General features: G+C 55.7%; 11 protein-coding genes across 11 annotated transcripts; 5 read left to right on the top strand and 6 right to left on the bottom strand.

The window, feature by feature from the left end:
* Window positions 1-714: 714 nt before the first annotated feature.
* Window positions 715-2,172, top strand: A1O7_04199 (glutamate-5-semialdehyde dehydrogenase; the record flags this gene model as incomplete). The annotated part of the gene is made up of 1 exon (XM_007758213.1): window positions 715-2,172. The coding sequence occupies one exon, from the start codon at window positions 715-717 to the stop codon at window positions 2,170-2,172; it is 1,458 nt and encodes a 485-aa protein (XP_007756403.1).
* Window positions 2,173-2,550: 378 nt separating this feature from the next.
* On the bottom strand, window positions 2,551-4,168 carry A1O7_04198 (2,3-bisphosphoglycerate-independent phosphoglycerate mutase; the record flags this gene model as incomplete). The annotated part of the gene is made up of 2 exons (XM_007758212.1): window positions 2,551-4,082; window positions 4,138-4,168. The coding sequence occupies 2 exons, from the start codon at window positions 4,166-4,168 to the stop codon at window positions 2,551-2,553; spliced, it is 1,563 nt and encodes a 520-aa protein (XP_007756402.1).
* A 2,133-nt stretch (window positions 4,169-6,301) lies between these two features.
* On the top strand, window positions 6,302-8,052 carry A1O7_04197 (uncharacterized protein; the record flags this gene model as incomplete). The annotated part of the gene is made up of 2 exons (XM_007758211.1): window positions 6,302-6,855; window positions 6,906-8,052. The coding sequence occupies 2 exons, from the start codon at window positions 6,302-6,304 to the stop codon at window positions 8,050-8,052; spliced, it is 1,701 nt and encodes a 566-aa protein (XP_007756401.1).
* Window positions 8,053-8,818: 766 nt separating this feature from the next.
* Window positions 8,819-9,715, top strand: A1O7_04196 (uncharacterized protein; the record flags this gene model as incomplete). The annotated part of the gene is made up of 1 exon (XM_007758210.1): window positions 8,819-9,715. One exon carries the CDS (start codon window positions 8,819-8,821, stop codon window positions 9,713-9,715), a length of 897 nt encoding a protein of 298 aa, XP_007756400.1.
* A 2,914-nt stretch (window positions 9,716-12,629) lies between these two features.
* Window positions 12,630-14,330, top strand: A1O7_04195 (uncharacterized protein; the record flags this gene model as incomplete). The annotated part of the gene is made up of 1 exon (XM_007758209.1): window positions 12,630-14,330. One exon carries the CDS (start codon window positions 12,630-12,632, stop codon window positions 14,328-14,330), a length of 1,701 nt encoding a protein of 566 aa, XP_007756399.1.
* Window positions 14,331-16,063: 1,733 nt separating this feature from the next.
* Window positions 16,064-17,203, bottom strand: A1O7_04194 (uncharacterized protein; the record flags this gene model as incomplete). Its single annotated transcript, XM_007758208.1, has 1 exon — window positions 16,064-17,203. The coding sequence occupies one exon, from the start codon at window positions 17,201-17,203 to the stop codon at window positions 16,064-16,066; it is 1,140 nt and encodes a 379-aa protein (XP_007756398.1).
* Window positions 17,204-17,967: 764 nt separating this feature from the next.
* On the bottom strand, window positions 17,968-18,593 carry A1O7_04193 (uncharacterized protein; the record flags this gene model as incomplete). The annotated part of the gene is made up of 2 exons (XM_007758207.1): window positions 17,968-18,415; window positions 18,469-18,593. 2 exons carry the CDS (start codon window positions 18,591-18,593, stop codon window positions 17,968-17,970), a joined length of 573 nt encoding a protein of 190 aa, XP_007756397.1.
* A 388-nt stretch (window positions 18,594-18,981) lies between these two features.
* A1O7_04192 (uncharacterized protein) lies at window positions 18,982-20,193 on the top strand (the record flags this gene model as incomplete). The annotated part of the gene is made up of 2 exons (XM_007758206.1): window positions 18,982-19,215; window positions 19,270-20,193. The coding sequence occupies 2 exons, from the start codon at window positions 18,982-18,984 to the stop codon at window positions 20,191-20,193; spliced, it is 1,158 nt and encodes a 385-aa protein (XP_007756396.1).
* A 188-nt stretch (window positions 20,194-20,381) lies between these two features.
* Window positions 20,382-20,607, bottom strand: A1O7_04191 (uncharacterized protein; the record flags this gene model as incomplete). The annotated part of the gene is made up of 2 exons (XM_007758205.1): window positions 20,382-20,453; window positions 20,530-20,607. Coding segments are annotated over 2 exons (150 nt in total), but the record flags the coding sequence as incomplete, so codon positions are not given.
* A 1,529-nt stretch (window positions 20,608-22,136) lies between these two features.
* Window positions 22,137-24,532, bottom strand: A1O7_04190 (uncharacterized protein; the record flags this gene model as incomplete). Its single annotated transcript, XM_007758204.1, has 4 exons — window positions 22,137-23,403; window positions 23,515-23,837; window positions 23,991-24,067; window positions 24,226-24,532. The coding sequence occupies 4 exons, from the start codon at window positions 24,530-24,532 to the stop codon at window positions 22,137-22,139; spliced, it is 1,974 nt and encodes a 657-aa protein (XP_007756394.1).
* Window positions 24,533-25,411: 879 nt separating this feature from the next.
* On the bottom strand, window positions 25,412-26,593 carry A1O7_04189 (uncharacterized protein; the record flags this gene model as incomplete). The annotated part of the gene is made up of 3 exons (XM_007758203.1): window positions 25,412-25,646; window positions 25,709-25,884; window positions 25,934-26,593. 3 exons carry the CDS (start codon window positions 26,591-26,593, stop codon window positions 25,412-25,414), a joined length of 1,071 nt encoding a protein of 356 aa, XP_007756393.1.
* Between the last annotated feature and the right edge of the window lie 468 nt (window positions 26,594-27,061).

Here is a 27,061-nt window from a genome sequence, read left to right as displayed (position 1 = left end):
AGACATGCATACCAGTACACGTGCCACGACGTGCGTGGGAATCCGTCTTCAGCCAACTGGGCTAGTCCCGGATCATGCACACATTTCGTATATCACTTCACCTCCCATTGGTGCGTCGGGCCCCACCGCCCGATATGCCAGTCAAAAAGATTCTGGATACACGTCGGCGTCTTAGCCAACATGACTCGAAAGGCGTAACGTGGCAGTAGGCGTTTGTCTCTTGGGAATACTCCGTACAGGCCGTCTAAATCGTCGAACCCTCGAGCGTCTGCATGCTGTGTCCCGATTGCGCCCGTCGAGAGACCCTTTGAAATCACGGACGGGCAAGAGACCAACGCAGAAACTGGTGGAAGACTAATAATAAGAGAATCAAGGGGAGAGGTAGGCACGAGGCCTAAGACTTTGGAAAATTCCTTCACCGGCCTTCATCAGTACTTGGGATCTGCACTTTTTCAAACGCACACACCTCCTCCTGACAGCCGAGAGAACATCAAAACGGGATAAGGAGAGGGATTAGCGGTGGTGGAAATATCGTACTCCTCCAGAACCAACGATCTCGTCGATTGAGAGAGTCCGACCACAATCTAACAGGGTCTGCACTATCTCTGATTATATCCTCGGGTTTACGGACTCTATCGACATCCACGTTTTACAACGGTCCATCTCCACCAGTACTGCTTCCCCGACCTACTTCGGAGGGACCGGAAATCAATCATGTCCCTAACATCCTCCTCTCCGCTCACCTGCGCCCAGTCCGCCTCTCTAGCCAGCCACACGCTTTGCATTCTCCCCCTGTCATCCCGAAATGCCGCCCTCACAGCCATCCACACTGCCCTGCAGGAAAACAAATCCGTGATCCTAGCCGCCAACGCCACAGACATGACCTTGGCGCACCAGGCCTCAGCAAACGGCCAACTCAGCCAGAGCGTTCTCAAACGTCTGGACCTCTCCCGACCAGGCAAGTACGAGGACATGCTGAAAGGGATACTGGACGTGCGCGACCTCCCCGATCCCATAGGGAGAGTCGACCTCCGCACGAAACTCGACGAGGGCCTCGAGCTCGAGCGCGTCTCGTGCCCGATCGGCGTGCTGCTGATCATCTTCGAGGCGCGGCCCGAAGTCATCGCCAACATCTCCGCCCTGGCGATCAAGTCCGGCAACGCGGCGATCCTAAAGGGCGGCAAGGAATCGAGCCACTCATTCGAGGCCATCGCGCGCGTCATCTCCCACGCCCTGGCCGGCACGGAGGTCCCGAGCGACGCCATCCAGCTCGTCAAGACGCGCGACGTGATTGACGACCTGCTGTCCCTGGACCGGTACATCGACCTGGTGATCCCGCGAGGTGGGAACGAACTCGTCCGCTACGTGAAAGACCACACCAAGATTCCCGTGCTAGGCCACGCCGACGGCCTGTGTTCCGTGTACTTGCACAAGGACGCCGCTGATATCAAGACGATGGCCGTCAACGTGGTCATGGATTCCAAGTGCGACTACCCCGCGGCGTGCAACGCGGCGGAGACGCTCCTCGTGCACGAATCCGTGCTGACGACTGTCTTGCCGGACGTGGCCGCCGCGCTGCTGGACAAGGGGGTGAGCCTGCGGTGTGATGTAAAGTCCAAGGCCGCGTTGGGCGAATGCCTGACCAAGAGCCAGGCCGCGCTGCTCCAAGATGCCCGTGCCGAGGACTACGACACGGAGTTCCTCGACTTGATCATCGCCGTCAAGACTGTGCCTGGCGAGCATGACGAGGCTGGGCAGTCGCAAGCGCTCGCGACGAACGGGCATGTGGCGTCGTCAGAAGAAGGCTCGTCAGACGCACGCGACGCGCACGACCCCTCGCTCCTGGCCGCCATAGCGCACATCAACGCCCACTCCAGCCACCATACCGACTGCATCGTGACGGCGTCGGCGTCGGCGGCGGAAAAGTTCCTCTCAGCGGTGGACTCGGCGGGCGTGTACTGGAACGCGTCGACGCGGTTCGCGGACGGGATGCGCTACGGGTTCGGCACCGAGGTCGGGATTTCGACGAACAAGATCCATAGTAGGGGACCCGTGGGGCTGGAGGGGTTGACGATTTACAAGTACAAGCTGAGGGGCAAGGGGCATGGCGCGGGGGAGTACGGCGATGGGGAGGGGAAGAGGAGGTATCTGCATGAGAAACTGGAGGTTTAGGTGTCAATACAGCACGGCTGATGGGTGGTAGCGCTCAGCCGAGTAGATTGTGAGGCTGGACAGTTATTTTTTTGAGTGTGGCGTGCATCACGCTGGCATGTACGAAGCATCCTATGTTATGCTATGGCGTTGAGATGTCTCTGGAAGCACGGAGGACTCTATTCGTTCAACGAGTCTGCCTTGCGTCTATCCGAATGTTCATGTCTCATCAGCTCGTGCCTTTCTATTAATGCAATGCGACAACTTGATGGGGGAAGAAGTCTCGCTTGGCTCTCTTGCGGCGCAGGAGCACTGCAGATCACTCCGCCCCTTATGCCAATGGCCCTCGGCACGCAGGGCAACCAAGCTGCGCGCAACAACAACTCGGCAATATCAGACTTACTTCTTTATCAGCAGCGACGTTCCGCCCATTTCCTCCGGTTGGTCCAACCCCATGGCGGCTAAGATGGTGGGCGCAACATCCCCCAGCACGCCATCCTGTTTCTTGAGACTCCATCCCTCCGGGGCATTCGCCATTATAAATGGCACCTTGTTCGTGGTATGCGATGTCTTGGGTTTGCCCTCTTCGTTCAACATCTCCTCCGCGTTACCGTGATCCGCGGTCACGAACAAAATGTAACCCTCCTTTTTGCAGGTTTCATAGACGCTACCAATGGCGGCGTCCGTGGCCGCACAACCCTTGATGGCCGCTTCGTACACTCCAGTATGCCCGACCATGTCCGGAGGAGCGAAGTTATTCATCAGAAACTCGTACTTGTTGTCTGATATTCGCTCGCTGAGCTTGTCTGCCACCCCTTGAGCGCTCATGGGTGGATCGAGGTCGTATGTGGCGACCTTGGGGCTGGGAATGAGTTCTCGGTCCTCGTTCTCAAATTGTTTCTCGACCCCACCGTTGAAGAAAAAGGTCACGTGCGCATACTTCTCGGTCTCGGCGACGTGGCATTGCTTCACGCCTTTCTTGGCTAGCCATTCAGCCATGACGTTGCCCATGTGTTGAGGTGGGAAGGCGACTGGAAAGGTATAGTCGGTCTTGTATTGGGTCATGGTCGTGATATGGATTCCTGGAGGATAGGGGAAGTCCGGTTTGGGGGATCGGTCGTAGTCGCCCAGAAGCTGGGTGACTTCTCTAACTCGATCGGATCGGTAGTTGAAGAAGAACAGAGTGTCGTTTTCTTTGATTCTTCTCTCATCCCCACCCACAATGATGGGCTTGAGGAACTCGTCGTTCTCGCCCTTTTCGTATCGGGCCTTGATCGTGGCAACAGGATCGGAGGATTCCTCGCCCTCACCAAGCACGATGCCCTTCATGCCTATCTCGACACGGTCCCACCTCTTGTCTCGATCCATGATGTAGTACCGTCCGACCACTGTAGCTAGTTCCCCAATGCCTAGTTCTTGCAGCTTGGCGAGCAGTTCTTGCATGTAACCGGCAGCACTCTTGGGATCGGTGTCTCGGCCATCGCCGAAGAAGTGAATGAAGACCTTGGGTACCTCCAACTCTTTCGCAACTTGGAGAAGGGCAAACAAGTGCTTGATGTGGCTGTGGACACCTCCGTCGCTGATGAGGCCGAGCAGGTGCAGTCTCCCATTCCCGTCGACAGCCCTCTGGAAGGATTTGCGGATATTTTCCACCTTGTTCATCTCACCCTTCCTGATTGTTTGGTCGATGCGCACCACATCTTGCCAGACAACTCTACCTGCGCCAATGTTAAGATGGCCGACCTCCGAGTTTCCCATCAAGCCCTCGGGCAGGCCGACCGCCAGGGATGAGGCCTCGAGCTCGGTGTAGCCCTGGGCAGTTTTCGAGCCGTCTTTGGCAAACTCGTCCATCACCGGAGTTTCGGCGGCAGCAATGGCATCGCCCTCGGGAGGGGAGTCGTCTGACGGAATTCCCCAGCCATCAATAACAACTGGAATCGCGAGATTAGCAGTTGCAGTGGTGCCAAAGGTGTCGAAGTGTCGTACTCAACACAGCCTTCTGGTCTACCTTTGCCATCTTGCAGCGAAATGAGGCGTTACTTCTAGCCGGGCAGGTAGGAGGAGACGACAGCGGTTGCGAGGGCAGACGGGAAGAATGTAAAATTTGGACCTGGAAACGATGAACGGGAAGTGAGGGGAGGGGCGTTGATTGGGTGTTTGATGCCGGAGAGCTTCAGAGCTGCAGCCGCGGGGTTGGGTACGTCACTCGCTGCCCAACGCGCACCAACCGCCTACAACCGCGCCCCAACGCTGCTTCCATCCGCCCATGGCCCAATGGCTCTCACTCTCCGAACACAAGCCAACCGCTGTGCGATCGTCTGCTTTTTATTCTCCCCTCACAGGCTGGTGCAGGCTCAATATTCTGTGTGTGTGCCATGGCGTGTATGGTCAGATTGATCGTGCTCGAGCTCGATTCCGGCCGGCCATCCACTCGATCATCTCAGATCTCAGTTCCCTCCTCGTAAAAGTCCACGCCCACGTGGCATGCCTCTCGGTGCCTCACCCCAAGCTCTTCCCGAGGACGCGTAAAGTGTCGAGGTCAAATACTCGCCGCAAAGATGACCCCAGGTGAGCGGTACACAAACTGCGCTACAAGGTCGCCACCGGTTGAGTTCGACACGTTGAAGAGAGAGTCTGTTGCAGCACGTTCACCGTCCGTTCCGCGCGTTACCGAACCCAGACACATCTCAATCTGTTTCCCGGCATGCAACGGAGTACCTGGTTCAGTCATGCAGCGCACATTCGATGAGCTGACAGCTTTCGACCATCAATGTCTGTGGTCGGATTGATAGAAAGTGCGGGATAGGATCAGCCCACGCCCGGCTGTTACATCTCTGCACCCAGAAGGAAGATAGATCCGGGGCAAGGCCATTGGCTCGCCTTAGCCTGGTCGAGACTTCGGTGGAACCACGGCTGCGCCAGTCGTCGCTGGGCTCGTCATGCTGCGGACCCTATACCCGGAAACATTTCCCGCTGCGAGCACCGGTAGTGGTGGTAGGTGCCACCAGGCGCCTCCAGCTTGCTGTGGGAGCCGCGCTGCCGGTTGCCACAGGTCACTTAGCGGGCCGCTTGGTCCTTCCCTTGCATGACACAGAAATGAATCCATTTCTCTCGAATCGCATGCTAAACCCACCAAGTTACTGCCTGATACCTGGCATGGATCGAGCTTTTAGCGACAGACAGGTGCCGCCAGCCATGCGCTTCTAGCGCAAAGCCCACATGGGCGGCCCCTCTCCTCCTTGATAAGACGATCTTCACTCGACATTTTCCGTTCAACCTTTTCAAGTCGTCATTCCTCTTTCACGTCTCTACCCTTCCGCTTGAATGATTCTACGGCGCAATCCACGCATCCTCCAGGCCGTCTGCAGCAATCCAAGCACCAGGAAGCCAGGCCCATGTCACTCCAAGCAGATGGCCCTGTGGGCCTCGCTGGTGCATCAGGTGGCCAAGGGAGCCCAGACCAGCGTCATCAGCGGCACTCCCCGCCAAGGCCGCCGTCCTCGAGAAAGGCTCTTATGACAAAACTGCGCACATCACATGCTTGTGATCGCTGCCGGCTAATGCGAACTAAATGCTCCGGAGGTGACCGTTGTACTAAATGCATCAAAGACAGCGCGGCTTGTGTTTACGGCGACCGGAAAAGGGAGCGCAACAAGAAGTGCATGACTCCAAGCCGTCGTTCGACACATATGCTGATACTCAACAGGGATCTGGCCGAGAGCCTTGACCGTATCGGCCTATTGGAGGGCGAGAATGGCAAATTACTGAAGGTCCTCCGTGGGTTAACAGAACGGCCGGATTTTCGACCGGAAGAGAATGCCGAGATTATGGACATCTTGGCCAAGGTATCTCCTCGTCCACCACATCCTCTTTCGGGGAGGAGCGTCTTCTAACAAGAGTGAAGTACTCGAATCAAGAAGAGGATGAGCTAGAAGCCGAGTCGAGCAGTCAATCGCAATCGCAATCGCGATCCCGTACGGCACCTTCTACGATTCCACCGACATCATCCACTCGGACTCCTGCGCGAGCTGGCACGGCGTCCGGTGAGAACAAAGCCGGTTCAAGCGTAGGGTCTCCCGGTAAACAAGGAGAGCTACCACGCATCGTCTCTTTAGACGGGGGAGGAGGAGCCTCTGGCTTCGTTGGGAAGATGTCGGAGATTTCTTGGATCCAACGTGCATTCGAGACCGTCCGCGGGTATCGCGATGACAACCCTGGTCGCGTCCATGCGGCAGAAATGGACGTAAACATCGCTACAACCAGCGACTTTATATATTTCATGGATGACACCAACGTCCTAGGCGTCGATGAGGACTACGTGGACCAGTATCACTGGCCTGCCAAAGAAAGCATGGTGCTCCTGTCCGAAGCCTTTTTTCACGCCATGCAAGGCGCGTTCCACTTCGTCCTCCGCGAGCAGTTTCTGCAGCAGGCATACCAGTTTTCGGGCACGGGACAGCATCCTTCGTGGTCCAAAAGGCATTGGCTTGCGTTGGCGAACCTGGTGTGGGCGATTGGGTCCAAATGGTTGCAGATCACGAAACTCAACGAGCCAGACTCTGATGATGACCATCTCATCTTTTATGCGAGAGCCCGTGCTCTGGGACTCGACCACAGGGTAATGTTTGACCATCCTGACGTCGATCGTGTCCAAGGCATCGGCTTGCTGTCCTTCTACCTGCTCATCAATGGGTCCATCACACGGTCTGTCCCATGATTCCCTCGACTTTTGTTCTTGCTGACTGTATGGGCAGTGCTTGGAATACTTTGGCCCACGGCACTCGCCATGCTACGGCACTGGGTCTCCACCTCAAAGTGACGGATGAGAGTGTCGGCGAATTGGAAAGAGCCCGACGTGCGCGAACGTGGTACTCGCTCTATAGCCTGGAAATCTTGATCGCCGAGATGACGGGGCGTCCCAAATCCATCTTTTTGATCGACGTCACTATACCAATCGATTTATTCTGGTCGGTTCCACAAGAGATTTTGGAGTTCTCCGGGCAAGTCGACCACTTTTTGTCTCCTGACAGCTCGAGAAAGCTGTGGCTCGAGTACTTGCACGCCGGCCGCAATATATCCCAGATGACTGGTGGCATGATGCCTTGGAAAAGCTTTGCCTCGGTGGGACGCAACATACCGACCTCTTACTTGCCCCATCGACTGCACTTGTGCCGCCTGAGCGACAAAGTCGCGGCGCAGATGTACAGCGGCACGTCCGGAGATTCGTGGTCCGAAATACAGAGCAAGATAGGCAATTTACAGGCCGAGCTAAGACAGTGGGCCGAGGATCTGCCCGAAGAGCTGTCTTTCCAAGGCCAACAGCATGCCGATACGGATCCGAGGATCAAGATCGAACTGGGCATGTACTACCACAGCGTGGGGATGATTCTCAACCGGCCCTGTCTATGCGAAATCAACATCAAGAACGAATCCGCCCGCTCGCAGGAGTTCAATCGCAGTGCCGCGCGAGCGTGCGTGCATGCGGCCATGTCTATGCTTGCGCTCATGCCGGATTATCCCACGGCGCACGAAGCCAATCAGCTTCTCCCGTGGTGGAGTCTGCTGCATTTTGTGGTACAAGCGACGACGGTATTGTTGCTCGAGCTCGCCCTTGATGCGCAGCACTTCCGCGACGAAGTTCCGCAGTTGGTCACGTACGTGCGCAAGGCCATGGGCTATCTTTGGTGCATGACCGAGGGGTCACTATCGGCATACCGCGCATGGCGGATTTTGCACCAGCTGTTGACCGAGGTGTCTATGCGACACGAGGACTTGGATCTGACGGACATTCCGACCCAGGCGCCACCGCCGGCCGGATGGAACGATCATCTTGAGGAGGCTACGGTCCAGGCGTTCTCCTGGAGCGAAAGGCCAGAGTATCCATTTCCTGGGAGCGGATGAGTCATGCTATGAAACACCCCTGGAGCAGGGCAAAAGTGGACATGGTCATAAAGTCGGGGCTGTACCTTGAGCGATACCTGCTGACCAAGCAAAATCGAAGCCCGGATCATCCACGCAACATCACATCTTGTGGTTGTGGGCATCGTCCTGCAACTCACAGCCGCCCGGCCCTTTGATGTGGCAGGCATCAGACAGCCGCAGGGACGGATCCGCCACAAGCTATACATGCGTCACTCCGCGCTTATCCTGGCAATGTGGCCACTCGTCAATATGTATGGCCAATGATCTGCCCCTACAGAACAGCTTCTCTGTAGTCAAGTGTTGACGCTCAGGCTGAGTCCGAGATGCACTCCGGTCCATCTTCGGCGAGCTTCCCCGCGTTCTGGTGTCCCATGCGCAGCCTCGGCTCGCCTGAGCCCTCCCCTCCGCTCCTCAGCCTATCCCCAAGTCCATGACCATACTCTATATGGGATTACGGAATGCAGAGTGATATAAGATGTTTAGTGCTCTAGGAAGCCGTGAACACTTAGGTTCAATACAAAGTCAGGCTAGAAAAACGATCAGATCAACTGGGCTTTGCCACGCCCTTCTCTAAAGGTCGACTGCGACAAATCTGGCTGAATGAATGCCTCAAGGTCTAAACACCGACACAACCGCCCAAGCGCAACACCTATTGTTTGTTAGCATACCCGTGAAGCGCACGGGCTTTGTTTCCCACTTGCTTCACGCCTTTCGTCCTTTGCTTTTTGGTTCCCACCGCACGACAATGCCCTACCTCGACCGCGACGGCGTGAAGATCTACTACCAAGTCCACCACGATGAAGGCAGCGAGAGCACCAACAGCAACAGCAACAGCAACAGCAATGTCCGGCCACTCCTCCTCCTCACTCACGGCTTCTCATCCACCTCCGCCATGTGGACGGGCCAGATCCCCGCCCTCTCCCGCCATTTTAGACTCATAACATGGGACATGCGCGGCCACGGCCAGTCAGACTCACCCACCGACCAGGCCGCATACTCCGAGTCGCATACCGTAAAGGATATGGCTGCGATATTGGACGTGGTAGGCGGAGGACTTCACAACGCCACTGCTCCTGCCCCCGCCCCCGCGATCATAGGAGGCCTCTCCCTCGGCGGATACATGAGCCTCGCCTTTTATCGGACTTACCCCGCGCGCGTGGCCGCTTTGCTCATAATCGACACGGGCCCCGGCTTCCGCAACGCCGACGCCCGGCGCAAGTGGAACGACACGGCAGAGCAGACTGCGAGGTCCTTCGAGGCGCGTGGGTTGACTGTCCTTCGCGGGTTGAGCCCCGAGCGCGCGCACGTGGCGCATCTGCATAGGGATGTGACGGGGATGGGCCTGGCGCGCGCCGCGAGAGGTATGCTCGCCCAGCGTGACGGGAGGGTGTTGGAGTCGTTGGGCAGCGTACGCGTGCCGAGTCTCGTTGTCGTCGGGGCGGAGGATCACCCGTTCTTGGCCGCGAGTGAGTATATGGCGATGAAGATTCCGGGGGCGAAAAAGGTCGTTGTCCCCGGGGCGGGGCATGCGGTTAATATTGATAATCCCAAGGGGTTTTGGGAGGGCGTGATGCCGTTTTTGGAGGAAGTCAGGCAGAGGCAGGGAGGAGGGGGAGGAGGAGGTGGGAGGGCGAAGCTGTGATGATGCTTTCAGTATTTACGCTAGCTGTTCGGGAATCGAATACTGGCTATCCTATCGCAAGTACTCGTCGGCTTTTGAATCACTCAGCCGAGATCGACTCTCCGGTGCACTTTGTTCCCAATGAAGGCAGTCACAGTGCATAGGTGACTGTATTAGAAATCTGACGAGGTATGTACACAGTAAGCTCGGGTGCCAGTGGCTGAGGGCCAAGATAAGGCTCGTGGACCGGCTGAAGATCCATCCTATTGAGAAGCTGAAGATCCCTCTCTGGAACTGGCTTCAGGTCCATCTTGTGAACCAGCTGAAGATCCCTCTCAAGGACTGGCTGAAGACTCCTCTCGTGAACCGGCTGAAGATCCGTGCGGTGTGGCAAACGGAACTTGAACAGTTACCACGGAATTTTGGGGTTGGATCAGTCGTCGTCTGTTTGGTTCCATTCCGATCATCTCGCGGAATGGTAATAACACGGCACTTCATTGCTGACCAGCCAGTTCAAAAGTTTCAGCGCGAGCGAACTGTCGTCTTTCGGGTCCATGAAAACGAACTCCTATTCTGCCTCTGTAATCTTCGAGTGTCAGCCGCGAACCACGACCGGTTCGGAGCTCCAGTCCAATTTTCCAGTTAGTTCTCCAAGGGTCTTGCAGTCCTCGCGTCGGTGGCATCCCAAAGACGGCAGTGATCCGGTAGCAGAGACGTGGCGCAGAGATAGGACCTGCAATCCCGATGAACCTAAAGTTGAGGTACTCCTCGTACGACTGGTTCTGGCGCAAGTCGATGGGTGCCCCAAGCACGTCGCCGGCCACAATGTCAGAGTCGTGCCACTCAACAAGGTTGGAAATGAATGTCGGGTCCTATTGTCGATACGCGTTGAAATCCACAAACTGCCATTCCGAGCGGAAAGACTCTCGACGGACATAAGGATCGGTAACCTCATCGCCACTGTGGTTGCTATGCCCGGTATCGAGATTGCGCTCCTCGTCCTTAGCGCTATGTGTCGTAACCATGTCGAGGTCTTGGTCCCCATTATCGGCAGCGCCGCTGTGTCCTTCCTCTCTGGGTCTGATCATGACATTCTCTGAATGGCCAGCGAAAACAAAACATCGATCGGCAACTGGGAGCCGTTGCAGAGCTGTCTTGTATTTAATTTCTGTTGTCCAGGAGCGGAGGAGCTCCTCCCACAGGTAAGCAGGGAAGACTTGTCGCTGTTCTTCACTGAAATCGAGGAGAACTTACCCACCATTAGGATCTTTTCTGAGTATTGTCAAGTGTTTTTTGCGGCGCTGATCTACTGGTTGGGTTTGACGGACGAGGGCTTGGGCTCGGGGGCATCTTTCATTGTCGTGCGGTCGTCCATCTACAGAGGGCCTCGACGACCTTTCAATTGGCAGGGTCGACGTACTGGAAGTCTCTGTGTCTCACATTAGAGTACACTCTTTGTATGAGTTGACTTGGTTCATATCGAAGGAAGAAGTGCCAGACTTTCACTCACTGGACACAACTTGATTCTGTGAGCAGTCGACTTCACGAAGCTCAGGCGCGAGAAGTCAACCAAAAGGCGATTGAAGGTGAATGAGAATGAAGAGCGGATGATGTGGTGAGAAAACGAATGGTAGGGCGAGACAAGAACAAGGAAGCGGCCTCTGATGGCTACGCTTGAGAGCTCTGTGTGGCGAGACGTCAACACCTCAGGTCAGGCCGCGGCAGTCGAACGTGTTCCGATGATAAAGAGAGCAGCAGCAGGTTACCGCTCTGACATTGCTTCCCTTTTTTGGGCGGCGCCACGCAACCGTCTTTGCATTAGCCCCGAAGGTGAAAAGCCTCTGACGGTAGGCAGAAAAGTCACCTGTTGGATCTTCACTGCGAGTCAAACTCAATCACAAGGACACAAAATGGACCTAATGCTCGGATAATTCAATGACTGATTCTTCTGGTGCTGCCTCGGCCGTGGAGGCGGTGTCCAGCTGTAAGAGACTATACCAGTTTGACCACCCCACAAGGGTATTTGCCATGTATCCGGGACATTGTATCCTGCTCTCCGAGCTGGGACGCCGTCCTTCGCAGTGAGTTTCTAGTACTCCTTCATTCGAGTGGCGCTAAGGTCATTGTGCGATCTCGATAGAGGATGAACATATGGTGAGGATTCAGCAGGACTGTGATGTCTCAAGAGATAAATTGAGGTCCGTGGGTGTCACAGCCTCATGGCGAGGAGCTTAACTCTTTGAGCCCAAGAAAGCTCGCTACTGCAAGCGTAGAATGAGAAGCCTGGATTGACTAGTCGCTCATATGAATTAATTCATTGTCACTGACCAGGAAGCCCTCGGGTGATCCAGCCGTTGCGCAGATCGATCTACACTGCCAGATGCGCGAGGAAGTGAGATAGCCCGCTCCGAAGAGGTGAATGCGAGGGACAGGGAGCTCTCCTAGCAGAGTGAGAGCTCCTGAGGTGATTCGAGACATAGCCAGGCAAGAGGCAGGGAAAGGAGTGAGTGAGGTTTGTCGCTCGCGACTCAATCACGTGGTTGTCATCCCCTGCCCCCCACCCACAGAGTCAGGGCAAGTTAGCCGGGCTCTTGCTTCAAGATTCCCTGCAGACATCAAGTGCTTGGATCACCTCCTTCGACCAACATGCCAATCATGCACTTATCGGCTTGTTGATACCTCCAAGAAGGCATACCCAGCAAACTTGACTTGTAAGCCTCTGACTTCCCCACAGCAGCTGGCGACGAAAAGAACCCTTGGGTGAGGACCCTCTCGAACCTGCCCTTCACGGCTACAAATGCGCCTGCTGGCAGGTCGACTCTTGCCCTTCTTCCTACGGCTCCTCCAACCTCAATGACGGCGACTTGCCCTGGGATCTCGTGTGCCCCGAGGCTTCTCTTCTAGCTCATCCATCCGCGCATTCCCCGACACCACGATGAAGACGACGTATTCCGTGAATGCGCTCAAGCGCTGGTCATGCAAAAGCAAGAATCTACCCAGTGACACCTCGACAATCAAAGCCATCCACGTCTACGATTTTGACAACACGCTCTTCTGCAGCCCGCTGCCCAACCCGCTAGTGTGGCATTACCAGACGATCGGCCTTTTACAGACATATGAGACACTAGCCTTCGGGGGTTGGTGGCATGATAACAGCATTCTCGCTGCAACAGGCGAGGGACTTGAAAAGGAAGAACTCCGTGCATGGGAAGGTCATTGGAATGAGACGGTGCGCGAACTCGTCGAGCTGAGCATTGCGTCCAAAGATACCATCACTGTTCTGCTCACTGGGCGAGGCGAGACCAACTTCGCAGACCTCGTGAACAGAATATGCAATTCGCGAAAACTCGACTTTGACTTGGTCGCCCTCAAACCGGAAGTCGGCCCTTCAGGACAGCGGTTTGACAGCACCATGAGCTTCAAACAAGAGTTTCTGAAAGAACTGGTCTTCACCTATCAGTCCGCCGACGAGATCAGAATCTATGAGGATAGGCCCAAACATGTCAAAGCGTTCAAGGAATTTTTCGAACGCCTGAACAAGTCTTTTCTCTCTCACAGAGTCGACGAGCCACCGCCGCCTCGGAAACCCATCAACGCCGAAGTCATCCATGTCTGCGAGTTGAAGTCTCTTCTCAACCCAGACACGGAGATCGAAGTTGTCCAACGCGCGATTGCTCGACACAATGAAGCAATCTCTTCGGGAGCACCTACCATGACCAAGACCCTACGCAAGCACTTGAAGATTGATGAGCACTTTAGCTATTTCGGCTACATGATCAACCAGACCGACTCTGCCCGCCTCCTCACTCTGTTCAACATCCGACCTGATCTTATTGATAATGGCGAAGTTCGCCTCCTTGCCTCCAGCATTCTCATCTGCCCCTTCTACCCTCGGAACGACATACTGAAGAGGGTGGGTGGACGTGGCCACAAGGTCACCTGGCAAGTCACCGGCATTGCCAAACATGGCGACAGCATCTGGGCCGCTCGAGTGGCACCCGTGAACGAAACGAAGATCTACACGCAAGATCCTACCCCAGTCGTTGTACTTGCCATCCGAAAAGGCGCCAGGCAGATCGACGCGAACAAGATTACCCAATGGCAAGATGTTCCTCCCGACAAGGCATTCATGTTCGTCACCACGGTGGCCGACAAGGTCATGTTGAAGATCGAAGACGATCACTCCTATCAGCAACATCACCGTGGCGGCCGTAAACCCTTCCGTGCGAACGACGGCAACACCGGTCACAAGCGGAAATTTGATGACTCCAACTTTAAGAATAAGGAGTCCTACGCGAGAGCCGCGGGTGGAAGCGATCGAGACGATCATGTCCAGAGAGGAGGCAGATTTGCACAGCGCAATGCACAAAGCAAGGCGAACTTCAACAATCGCAATAACCCTAATGTCGGCGGAAACCGAGGCAACAATCAAGGTACAAACACCAACGCCAGACAACGGGGTCCAGCTTCAGGTGCAGGAGGTCCCAACAGAGGCGGTAGGAGTGGTGGTGCTGCCGGCGGAGGTGGTAACCGCGGACCTCCAGCATACCGAAGCCTCGATGACTATCCTCCGGGAAATTTCGACGGCGCCAATGACTCCAAGACCGGAACGGCAGAAATGGTCATGAACTATTAGCATCGGTTTGACCAGAGTCTTGTGAGATTTTGAGGGGTGTAGTTTTCGACTCGTGGGTTGAGCTGAGCAATGATCGTCAACTATGTGTAGAAATGGGTGTACTGGCACTTGTCACGGCGTATCATACGGACATGGATGTCCACATCGGTCAATTCACAATAACGATTGGGCAGCAAGGCGTTGAATGGGCTGCACGATCATGCATGGGATTCACTAAGGTGTACTATGGACAGTGTGTCGGCAACTGCAGTTTGCGTTTGAGGCGTGGTCTTCAAGTGCTGACGCACCATCACTGTCATGATACACAGAAATTCATGCGAGACCCAGCACTCAGCGAAGTGCAGACGGGCTTGAAATGCATTACTACGCAGGTTGGTAGAGTTAGACCAAACGGCTTCTGTCTACCAAGGAATGTACACTATCGACTATCAACGAGCTGATCAGCATTGTACTTGTCTACTACACCGAATATGATGACGAAAGTGGAGAGCAGCACTGTTGTTCCACTGTACCTTGTTGCTCTATTCTTTTCCGTGCGTTACCTACCTACCTACCTACCTAAGGCAGGTAAATACACTTCACCTTTTCGTTCCTCCGTCCCCTCCCACAAAGCCATCATCGTGCACACGTGAAAGGTTGCTATGATGTATGCAGATAGAGCATTGACTGTGACTTTTTCCCGAACCATATTTTCCTTTCCCCTCCACAAAGCGAGGGAGAAGCTCTATGTACCTAAGGTATCCGACCCTTTTACTCCGTATCCAAGATTCATGCATTGCCGCGCATTAAGTAGGTACTCGCTTCAATCAATAAATGACTGGTTTGCCTTGCCGTCCCCACCTAATTGCTTCAATGTGGAAATAGAATAGATACCGCATTGCCATACGTGTATGGCAGATGATATGATGCTTTTGTTGTGTTATGATAGGACGATGAAAGTAACTTTTCGACGCAGATGCAGTTGTCGCGAGGAGAATGATTTTCGCCGTGGATGAGAATACGATTGCTTTTGTTCGTGATGAATGTGCTGTGCTGTGCTGTGCTGTGGATGTCCAATGACCTTTTGATGCAGTTGCTGCGAGTAGAACCCTTTCCGCCACGAGAAGACGGTGGCATTTGTCGTGGTAGATGTGCTGTGACGTGATGTGCCACGGCTGTTCGACCGTGATCAATGTGCTGCTGCGATGTGATGGAATGTCCGAGACCTTTGGATCGTGATAAAAATGTGCTACGACGGGATCTCCAATCTCTCTCTCTTCGACCGCGAGTGGGTACGAGATTTGACTCCCCAGTGAGCGAGGATGAACGACGTCGTAGTACTCCGTAGTGTTGCCGTGCTCTTTCCTTAGGACCTTTTTGTTTCTTGACCGGTTCAGATGGGGGTAATCGTGCCGCTGTGTGCGCTTGATGAGGCTGACCAGGCTTGACTTGCGAGGCGTAGTGGAGGCTACGAGCGGTGGGTCTGTCCCGGCGGCTTTGCTGGTACATTCCCTCGAGGCGAAGGCGCGGTTCCTGGAGAGATCAAGACATGTTCCGTTGGCCAGCTGTGCTTGATCCCGGGTGCCGTTGTTCAAGCTGTCGGGTCAACACCGTGGCTGGCCGTCCTCTCACTTCAGAGTCGGGGGGAAGATCGGATCTCCGAAAGATCTTGCAGACCGTCATCTTGCCCGAGAGTCAAGAGGCATCGTGTTTCCAAAAGATCCCCGAGCTCTGAGTTACTGCTCAACGGCACGTCAGAACCCATCGCCCTCATGCCACTCCCTTCCACACGCTCTCGCCCTGGTCTGGGGATCAAAGCCCCTGCGCACCGCGTTCTCGCGCAAATCGTCCAGTTGCTTCCCCATGACCCCGCTCTGGTGTCTCAGTTTCTTATACTGCTCGCTGTCGCGCGATGCCACGCCCTTGTCCCACAACTTGATCAGTTTCTGGTCCACGAGTTCTTTCTGCCTCAGCAGGTTCAACCAGGCCTTCAGGCCTTCGTCCCCGCCCTCGAAGCAGATGCCATACCCGTCGCAGTAGCATTTATGCTGCGAGGGGCAGAATGAGAACCGGCCCGAAAAGATATACTGCCACGAGTATTCCATGATGCGGCCGGAGGTCTTGTCATCCAGGGGCGTGTGCAGCAGCCAGTCGCGGTAGCGGATGTAGTCTGCCCGGGCGCGCTGGCGGATGCGCTGCCCACTGACGGCGAACTGAGCACAGCAGGGTTGCGAGAGGCTGTCCGGGACGGGGACCTCGTCGCCAAACAGGTCGTGGAACAGTTGCGACGTGAGCGCCGGTTCCTCGGGTTTATGGTGGAGATCGTACTTCCACCGCGACTGGTCCACGTGCAGCCAGTCCGGGCAGCCGGGGTCCAGGTGGCAGCGCGTGTTGAAGTAGCCCTGGCGCACGACGTGGGCGTCCGAGAGCAGCTTGATGGTCGTGGCCGATGACACGTCCAGCAGCACGTTGTTGTGCCAGGTGATTTTGTGCGGGTGGAAGAATAAGACCACGTCCGGCAGCGAGTCGTAGTGGTCGACAATGTACGTCAGGTAGACCATGGCCTCGTGGCCCTTGTTGGCGGGCAGGCCGGACCGGCTGGGGGAGTCGTCGACCGTGTAGATCTTCTTGGGCAGGTTGGGCAGGTCGGCGTCCAGCCAGGAGATGTCCTCCTTGGAGAGCCGGCCCATGACCAGCACGCGCGTGTAGTTCGCCCCGGCGGGCTTGGCGGTGCCGGGCGTGAAGAACCGGGCATCGTAGAGTGACGAGGCGTCAGTCTGGCCGTACAGGTATGGCCGCTCCGAAGAGAAGGGGTGGAAGTGCGTGAATAGATAGATTATTGTCAGGGCTCCGAGGGCCAGAGACAGAGTGGATGACTTTCGGAGAAAGATCATGGTCGAAAGCGATACGTGTACAGATATCAAATCGAAGTCATTCCCAGTCTCAGTCTCATTACCATTACCCTGTTTTCATGCTTTTAGGTATTGTTCATGTACACCGGGCTCAAAAATCCCTCGAGGCGTGTCAGGCTGAAGAATGCGACCCAAACGGGCAGAGTCCGAAGTCCGGACTGGACCAAGAAACAAATATGAACCAGATACGTATCATGCAAACAGATGAAAGTCACTGTCACCGCTCCGCTCCAGGCTGACGATCAGAATGGGAGGAAGACGCCAAACAAGTAAGAACAGAATCGAGGAACGTGATGAGAACCTGTTCGTGCATTGCGGCAACGTAAAAAGGGATGATCGCTCGCCTGCTGACGAATGGGAAAAAGGATTGCTGTGTGTCTCAGCTGTGGATACGACAAGCATGCGTCGTCCCATGCCAATGTCGCACCCTGGCTCTGTCTCTAGTAGCTACTGCTGCTTCGGGCCAGAATGCGAGCTCGAGAAATTGTGGTCTGGGGTACGGAGCAGGTACATATTCAGGTACTCAGTACGGAGTAGGAGTGGTAGACCAAGGTAAATAAATGTCTTGGCAGATTCTACGCAGGCTTGAGGACCAGTGAAACTTTCCACACAAGCTGGCTTGCACAGTGTCCGCTGGCCCGTAGCTATCACGATGAGAGGAGTTGCGCCGTCGCTAATGCTCAAGATCTATCCATAATATGGTACATGTAGAGGGTTCTGGTGGAGTCCTCCTGTTCATACACTCATCAATCACATCGCCCGTCCTTCCAGCCATCTTTCCATCTCTCCTTCCAGAGACTGCAATCAAATTCGGGCTTTCCCAATTTGACATTGACGGCATTGTGCGCACGACAAGCCCACATGCCCAGTTCACCTTGGCCTTTGACCCGGGGCTCATTCCCAGGCTGGACCAACCAGTCTTGAAAATCCTCCGCGCAGACATAACACGGGTAGAGCTGGGAGAACGTGGAGATGAACTGCTTCATGATGGATTGTGTCTCGGGCGGCGCGACTTCAGGGTACGTGGCAGCCATGCTGTGGAGGAGCGTCCAGGTGGAGCGGCCGAGTTCATCGACGTCGGGAGGACAGTCTGATCGCGGAGCAACTGGCGCTGCGGCGGCGGCGGCCTTGGGCTTCTTGCCACTGGACTTCATCATGGCAAGCCATGCAGCGGACGAGGTACACGTGCGACATCTGAACTTGCATAAGTGCGCCATTCTCGACTGCGCTGGGCATCATCGACTTACGGCTTCCCGTCCTTGTCCAGAACAACCCCCGGGGCGACTTTCTGCTGCGGAGTGTCTTCATTGCTGGAACGTGACTCCTGGGAGCCAGATGCAGATGCCTTACCCGACAGGAACGGAAACGACATCTCCTGCAAACACTGCAGGCTTCCGCGCACCTTCCTCCTGCGACCACGGCGGCGTTTTGTTCGATAATTGGTAAGTACGTACGGAGTGCTGAGGGTCCTGCTTGCACATTAGAAGCGCAGCCTTGTGAATGCCGAAATATCCGACGCTTAACACGTGATGCGCGATGCAAGGCACCGTGGACACGCCAAGGTCGTGTAACTTCCAGCTTACGTATGGAGCCGTCATTAGCTCCTTCACGTGTCTGCTCTGTTTATGCGGGGAACCTCGACAATCACAACACCGAATCGAACCATTGATCGACTGCGCCGGTGCGACACCCATACAGCGCTCATACACGCGTCTTTCATTATCTGTTTCAGCTGCTGCTCCTCGCGTTCCGAATTGGGCATGTCTGTGTCCGAGTCTGAACTGTCGGAAGCGTCCAAAAGTCCTACACCTCCGGACCATGAACTCGAGGACGCCCTCAGACGCGCAGTCATTAAGGCGCAGAAAGATGAAGTTGACTTCTCTTACAAGTATATACGCACAGCGGCGGAAGGGGAGTTAGGCTTGACGCCCGGTTTCTTCAAGAGCCACGAGAAGTGGAATCAACTCAGTAAACAGGTCATTGAGGAGCAGATGGTACAAAGTGCACCGTTGACGCACGACCATGTGCACGCTGTTGACCGAGATTAGGAAAGCGAACCAGCGTCACAGAGCCCACCTCCGAAGTCGAAGGCTGCAGAACCGAGAAAGAAGTCTGTAAAGCGCAAATCTGCCGAGAGAGAACCTGCGCCGAAGAAGAGGCAGAAGACCGCGAAGCAAACCGCTGACCAAGATGTTTCTGAAGATTTGTCGTCACCTCGAAGCGACCTTGGTTCAGAGCTTGAGGAGGGAGATGAAGAGGAGCCCAAGAAGAAGCAAGGCAAAGCTCCCGCGAAGGCTCGCGCGGCCAAGTCGAAGCCTGTGAAGGGCAGGAATATAAAGGCTACAGTATCCGCGGACGACGAAGACGACGAGGAGAAAGAGGAAAATGGTGCTACCGAAGCAGATTCGACTGAATCTGCAGAAGAGACAAAATCGGCTAGCAAACCCGCTATTACTGACGCCTCGGACAGCGAACTGTCAGTGCTAATAGACGACATGCCTCCGCCCAAGAAGCGCAGACAGAAAGACTCGTCCGGCTCGAAACCCAACAAGACCACGACCAAATCCTCCACAAAGGCTAAATCTGAGGCAGACGATCCCGACCAAGTCGAAATCAAGCGCCTGCAAGGCTGGCTGGTGAAATGTGGCATCAGAAAACTTTGGGGTAAAGAGCTCAAGCCCTACGAAACTCCCAAAGCCAAGATCAAGCATCTGAAAGGCATGCTCGCCGACGTTGGCATGACTGGTCGATATTCACTCGAAAAGGCCAACCAGATCAAGGAGGCGAGAGAACTGGCAGCCGATATCGAAGCAGTGCAAGAGGGGGCGGAACGATGGGGAGCTGCAGAGGATGAGGAGGGTAATCGAGGTGATAAAGACGCCGATTCCAAGCCACAACCCGGTGCGAGGAGGTTAGTCCGAGGCGCGCGGAACTACGACTTTCTGAGCAGTGATGGCGAAGAGACGGACTGATCGTGGTCGATGGCCAACGCCGGCTGGTTTGCGTTGGATGGCATCCTTTGCCCTTCAGGACCTGATCTTTTCCGGTATTGTCTAGTCATGTGCAAGTCCGACTGGGGTGGTAATTATCAGTGGCGTCGGCGTCCACGCTGTACGATATCGGCATGCCAAGCAGAAGCTGTGCTTCATTTGATAGCTTTGTTCCCGCTCATGCGCTGTGCAACGAGGCTGAAGACAGCGACCGATGAAATGAACAGAACCAGATTATAGAACTGCACATGGAAAGCATCAGTCTACCCGACTCTGAAGTCCGATGGCCATCAGGGCATTTCGGAAAAGGAGTCTTACGGCGTTTCGAGAGTATTCGTTCTCTTCAGCTTCTGTTCGCGCTTCCACAAAGAGGCGGCGGAGGTTGGGGAGAGCCATCTTGTGACACAGTAGCGTTGGTCGGAGTGGAGAAGGAGTAGTTTCTAGAGACTGCCAGCCGAAGCGCGGTTAATTGCAGCGTGCGTAAAGGAATAGCAAACATGATGCTCGAATCTGGAGCGGCGTGAGCGGGACGGAGGATATCTTATGCTTCTCCGAAGATTCTACTATCTGCGGGAGGTGTACTTCCCCGTAGCCTGAGCCCCGCTCAGCTCCCGTAACTGCCAACCCAGTCGCATCAGTCTCCTTCATGACCCGAGCATAAGTTTGCACTGTAACCACCTACGAGTAGGTTGCACCGTATCATTGCGGATTATGGAGATGCTACCAGGAAGGACGCGCTTATTAGTGACTCGCGCCGCTAGTACCCCGCGGAAGGACGACGGACTCGCAACATGTACCCATCGAAACCTCACGCGGAACGCACCCTTCTGCCATCTGGTCAGCGTCGATGATATATCAGCCTCGCCTTCAGGCGTCCTGCCCCGAGACTTCCAAGGCTGCCTGCTCAACAACGTCGCAGCAGGTCTGCATGACAGACACTTGGTCGCTACTGTCCTCCCCACGGCCAACGCAGCATCAGCTTCTCAGTGGACGGGCTTCTTCGCTCGTTTCCTTGCTTACTTTCGAGGCAGGGAAACTGCCGTTGGTCGAGGTCACCTGTGAAAATCCAAAGACGGCTCAGCTTCAACACCTTCTCCCACGCCGTATCGTTTAGTAGTCCCCCTGGTCCATCTTTATAGTGCTTCCATGCATTACTACGTATTGACACACACAGCATTGTTGCTCATTGGCTCTTGCTATCTGTGATTGGCCTGGGCTTCGAAAGGTGTTCCAGAACAGGCAACCTGTGGGGCCCCGTTGCTCCCAGTCCTGCCGCAAATCGGTATAGAGATGCATATCAACGGCAGGTCCTGCGTGGTTCTTGGCTTCACCGCAAGTTAGATGTCTCTATAGGCCTGCTATCTGGCACGACCTATGGAGTCGATCACATCATTATACATGTCGAGCCTAATAGACGCTTTCGCACAGGTGGGTGTGTCGGCTGACATGCAAGGCCCTTTGCCTGTCCAGGACGCTGCGCCTACTTCGACCACAGCATATAAGTAAACGCAACGAATGACGACGGTATCCTCTGTCGCAGAACTTTTTTCTCAGTCCAAGCAACCTTCAGTAACCATGGATGGCCACCCGCTTGGTTCGATTCCTCCTCTCACACTTCAGGAGGGTGTTATCTTACCCACCCACCATGACATCCTCTCGTCCAGCGAGCCTAGATGTCCAACGTGCCGTGCTCATCGAAGAGAAAACCATGTATGGCCCACTCTACTAATGTTGGATTGCCTCCTCGCTTCCAGGACTCAGACGACGGACGGACGGACGGGCCAGCGGACGGGAACAATCTAGTGGAGACGCCTCGAAAGGACCACCTCGCCTCGCAGTAGCAGTGAATCCCTCTGGAATATACTGTAGGTAGGTAGGGTCCGACCTACGTCGCCAAAGAAGACATTGATTTAATCCCCTAGGGCCTACCGCTGAAAGGCAGCCAAATGCTGCACACTCTCCTGGTCCACATTGCCAATCGTCCCCGTGAAGCCCCTGTCCTTGACGTCCGCCATCATCTCCGCTCCGACTCCCGCGCCCTCATTCGCGTCAGCATCGGACACCTCGTCCTTGCCCACGACAGTCAATAACACCTTTGTAACATCCACGCTGTCCGCGCCCTTGGCGCCCTTAGCGCCCTTAGCGCCACCACCACCGCCGCCGCGCGCCGCCCTCCACGCGACGTGGTCGTCCGGCCTGACGAGCACAGCGTCCCGCTCCCAGACGGTCCTCACGTCCGTTTCGTCTGGGAGATGCACTCCCTTCAACGGGATGGCCAGCTTCTTCGCCTCGGGCTCAAATAGGGCGATATACTCGCCCTGGGCCGTGAAGTCGACGAGCGTATATTCGGGCCCTCGGCCAAAGAGGTCGAACACGCTGGTTTCGCCGGCTGAGTCCTTGAGGAACACGTGCGGCGCCCGCGCCCCAGGCCACGTCGAGGGGACATACGACGTATAATTCCAGGGCGGTTCTTTTGCCACCCCGTCCGGCACAACAACGGGGGATCCATTGTAGCGGTACCCGAGCTCGACGCCCAGGTCTTTGTTCTCGCCGTCGTGGTGTTGTAAGTGGCGCGTGATCTGCTCGCGAATGTCATTCCCGTCCGCGGTCTCGGACCTTACGGCGTCCCCAGTCTTCGCCACTAGGTCTTTGTAGAAAGAGTGCACCGCCCAGTGCACGCCCGAGCGCTCGATGTTGCGGGCTGCAACGGGGCGACGCTCGGTCTCGTACGATCGCAGCAGCGAAACGCCCCCGTGGCCGGCCAGCACGGCGGCCAGCTTCCAGCCAATGTCGAAGCTGTCCCCGACCGCCGTGTTCATGCCGTACCCGCCCGTCGGGATGTTCTGGTGCGCGGCGTCGCCGGAGAGGAAAACCCGGCCCTTCCCGCCACGCGAGATGTACCGCTCCGCTATGCAGATGTTGGGCCTCCACGTGCTGGTCACGAGGATCTCGTCGATGTCGATGTGGCACGGCGGGCCCGACCCGCCAAGCACGCGGTATATGGTGTCTTTGGGATCGAGGGTCGACGTGTCAAAGTCCAACGGCAGCGGCGTGTGCGCGGTCCACGTGTCGACCTCGTCCTGCGAGATGATGACGTGCCCGCTCGTGAAGAAGATGTGCCAGAACTGGCCTTGGCGGTGCAGCCGCGTCAGGTCGGGCGACTTGAAGTGCACGAGGTAGAGCTTTGCCGGGCTGCGAGCGGACGTGTTAGTCGAAGTGAAGCGCCCCCGTTCTCCGTACGTTCTCTTGGCACAACCGACGTCGGTACCTCTACAGTACGAGCGGCAGTGGGCTGTGACTCACACGGGACCCCCGACCAGATCCACCCCGATGGCCTTGCGCACGCGGCTGCCTCCCCCGTCACACCCAACCACATACTGGGCCTTGACGCGGTGCGTCTCGCCTCTCACAGTGTCTGTGAGTTCGCAGTCCACGCCGGCGTCCGTCTCGGCGAGGGATTCGAACTTCATGCCAAAGTACGAGTCGATGAGCGGTTCGTTCTGGATCCGCGGTTTCAGCCATGCCTCAAAAATCGCCTGCGAACAACGCTGGTAGGGTTCCCGTGGCATCGATCCGTCGTTGGTCTCTTTGATATGCGCGCGCCACCACTCGGGCGAGGGGAGGTCCTGGGGAGAAGTAAGCAGGGCGACCGAGGACAAGGTAACGCAGTTACCACGCAAGCAAGGACAGCAGTGCACTGCGTGTGCGTTCCACATGCTCTGCTCTGCTCTTCTCTGTCGTGTAACTACTGGACAACAAAAAAAAGCAACCACACATACCCATTTTGTGATGAGCTCGCCTCCCTCGGACAGGCCCGTGCTGAAATTGACATTGAACGAATAATGCTGCGGGACGCCTAGATGTGAGAGTACGGAATGAGCCCCTCCTGCCCACCGGGCGATAAGTAGGTTTTGCCTTTTTTCGAATCACCAGCCGTCGCGACAATTCACCAAGTTCAAAACTTCCGTACGCGGGGTGGACAGACTTTCCCCCGGCGCGCACTCACGTACGTACCTACTTCCCTCAACCCACGGTCAATCCCCAACCGCCTAAGCAGCTCCATGCTCCGACAATTCGTAATGTCCATCTTCGGCCACTTTGTCGTGTCGAGATTGCGTTCGACGAGCATGCACGGGGTGCCATGCTCGGCGAGTTGAAGCGCGGCGATCAGGCCCGCGGGACCGGCGCCGACGATGAGCACGGGCGTCTCGTGGTGGTGAATCGTCTGCGTCGAGGTCAGTCGATTGGGGTCGATCACGAAGCGAGGAGATGTAAGTATGCATGTCGAATGTTGGCTGCGGTGCTTGTCTGGGTGGTACATGTACAGAGCTACTTGCCTCGCTCACCATCTTGGATGTTGGGACCACGAAGATCTCAGCATTCAGCCCGCGGTGTGTCGAGTGCGAGTGCGAGTGCTAGAGCGTTGTCGTATGATGGATTTGTCGAGTGCGAAGGCGTCTGAATGAGCGAAGCATGTAATTAATGTATATATCATGCGAGACGAGACGAGATGAGACGAGCACCCCCTTCATATTAGACCACGCGACACCGCGTGCCGGGGTAGAGGTATGAGGGAGCAGTGGGTTCCACTACTGTACCATTATGATGGACCAATACCACTTTACAGCATGTGGTCAACTTCGGTTCGAGGTAATCAATGTATCCGGGGAAATTGCGAGGTCAGATCACCGAGCATCCAGCTAGCTAACGGTCGCAGCTCCGCAAGTTAGTGCGTATCGCCCAACCCCGCCGCTTACCTAGTATCTCGTGATGCATCTTTCGGCCGACGTCCCCGTGCTATCGGCGCGGGAAAAGGGTTCGATGCTGATCCGAAGTGCGGGCTACCCCGGGGTCCACATGGTGCGCTTGTGCTTGTCGGGGCGGTGTCCTTCAAGGCCGTGCCTGGCCGCTGGAATGCCGCCGGGAAAAGGAAGGGGAACCGCGGGGAGCACCTAGGGATAGATGCCCTTGTATTGCTGACATCCTGGACAGAATGAGACGCACCTTGCGCATGCCTTACGGGATTCTTACCTAATCCATCGTTCAATACCAGCGGAAGAGGCAGATGGCAGAAATCCCTGTAAAGGCAGGAGTAGGAGGATGTTCGATATCACTGACGGATACATCTACATGTTCGAGTATCATACGTACTAACGACCGTGTTCGAGTTGATCCCCTGCACTCATGCCGCCAAGTCTGATCAAACAGCTACTGCCGGCAAATCATACTGGGCTGGCGTCGCCTCCAGTGCGTCTGGGGGCACCGGCAGCTCCCTGCCTGCGTCTTCGATCTTCCCAGACAAGAATGCCAAAGGGATATTCGGACCCCAGACATGTAGAGAATCCGGTGCGGCGGGCTCTCGGCCAAACGGTGTGTCTTCGTTGACCAAATCACTGTCGGAATAATGCTCCACGATATTCCCTGAACCGTCGAACCTAGCAAGCAGATAGGTTTCAGCAGAATGATCCTAACGGAACGGCTGAGACGGTGAACTTACCAGTAGTCAAAGATCTGACTTCCGAGGACGTGTCGGCCAATCCCCCAGCAGTTGGTCCATCCTTTGGATCGGAGCCAGTCATGGCCGAGCGTCTGCGTGTCGAAGTCATTAACTTCGTAGCTCGAGTGATGGACGACTGGTGGTCGTCCTTCTGGGGCCGCGGCCAAGAAGAAGCTCTGTGGATTGTGTTATTCGGCGATCCCGGAGGACTAGCATCAGACTTACGTGGTGGTCTGTATACTCCGGCCCGAGGTCTATGTGACAGAAACATGTCTCGTCTTTTCCAGTGCCGGGATTGAACACCGCGTCCGTGGGTTTGATATTGATTAGACTTTGGTAGAAGGAAAGCGTGCTATCGAATTTGCTGGCGGGGACGATAAACCCATAATGGCCGAGCTTGTGAACGGCGGATGGCCCAGTCTTGAAGCGTCGAAATGTCCCTTTTCTGGGCTTCTCAAGTGCAAAATTAGGAATGGGATCGGTCTTCTCCAAAGGTGGCGCAGGCCCGTCACTCTCTCTGAGCTTCTGGCCAAAGACAAAGCCGACAGGAAAGCCGTTGGGATCCTCAACAGTGACAACCTTTCCACCGCCTGGTGCGTCGCTATCTTTCACCGCAGAAGCACTGGGGTGAGCCGCAGCTGCTTCCAAATCTGCTAGAGTATCAACAACCCAGTATGCCCCCTTGAAATGTCGCTTCGCATCTGGCGATTCCTCCGCAACGTATATGTATGGTTGAATACCATACCCGCGGAGGTAGATTCGTTCCGGCGTACGATGCTCTTCCACAAAGCCGAAATCAAGGAGAAAGGACAATGCTCGTTCCAGATCCGGATGCTGGTACACCACATGCGCGAGCCGAACAACTCGAACCTGCTTTATCGCCATTTTTGGTACCGGTGAACTGTTTGAGATGGCTGTCGTGCAGGACTGGTGTACGTGGTATCGGCCACTGGTTGTATGGTTTGAGGCGAACCTTCGCTGGAGGTATGACGAAGCCCTGGGCACGGAACTTTGACCAAGACAGCCATATAACATCAGCTCGGTCCGGATTGAGGAGCCTGGGGACGCTCTTGCGGTCCCGCTGTTTGATTTCGCAGCGGGATGCCTATCTTGGATCTTAGAGGATCCCACAGGTTCAGGGACGGTCAAGCACGGTGTTGCCCGGGGGCCGACCACGTGACGCGGATATTCATGGCTTGCATATCCAGTACCAGGCCGTGACTCGTCCAGAGCATCCACATGTGTGCATACCGGTCAGGCTTTAGCATGCCCCGTAAAAGGCTCTTGGGAGTCGATGTATGTTGTCGAACATGGCTCAGGTAGGCAGATATCCCAAGCTACCTTTGTAGCCAC

The sequence above is a fragment of the Cladophialophora yegresii genome (assembly GCF_000585515.1).
Source record: "Cladophialophora yegresii CBS 114405 chromosome Unknown aczIN-supercont1.3, whole genome shotgun sequence".
NCBI lineage: Eukaryota > Fungi > Ascomycota > Eurotiomycetes > Chaetothyriales > Herpotrichiellaceae > Cladophialophora > Cladophialophora yegresii.
Note: the sequence above shows the minus strand (reverse complement) of the source record. Positions and strands in the feature narration are given on the sequence as shown.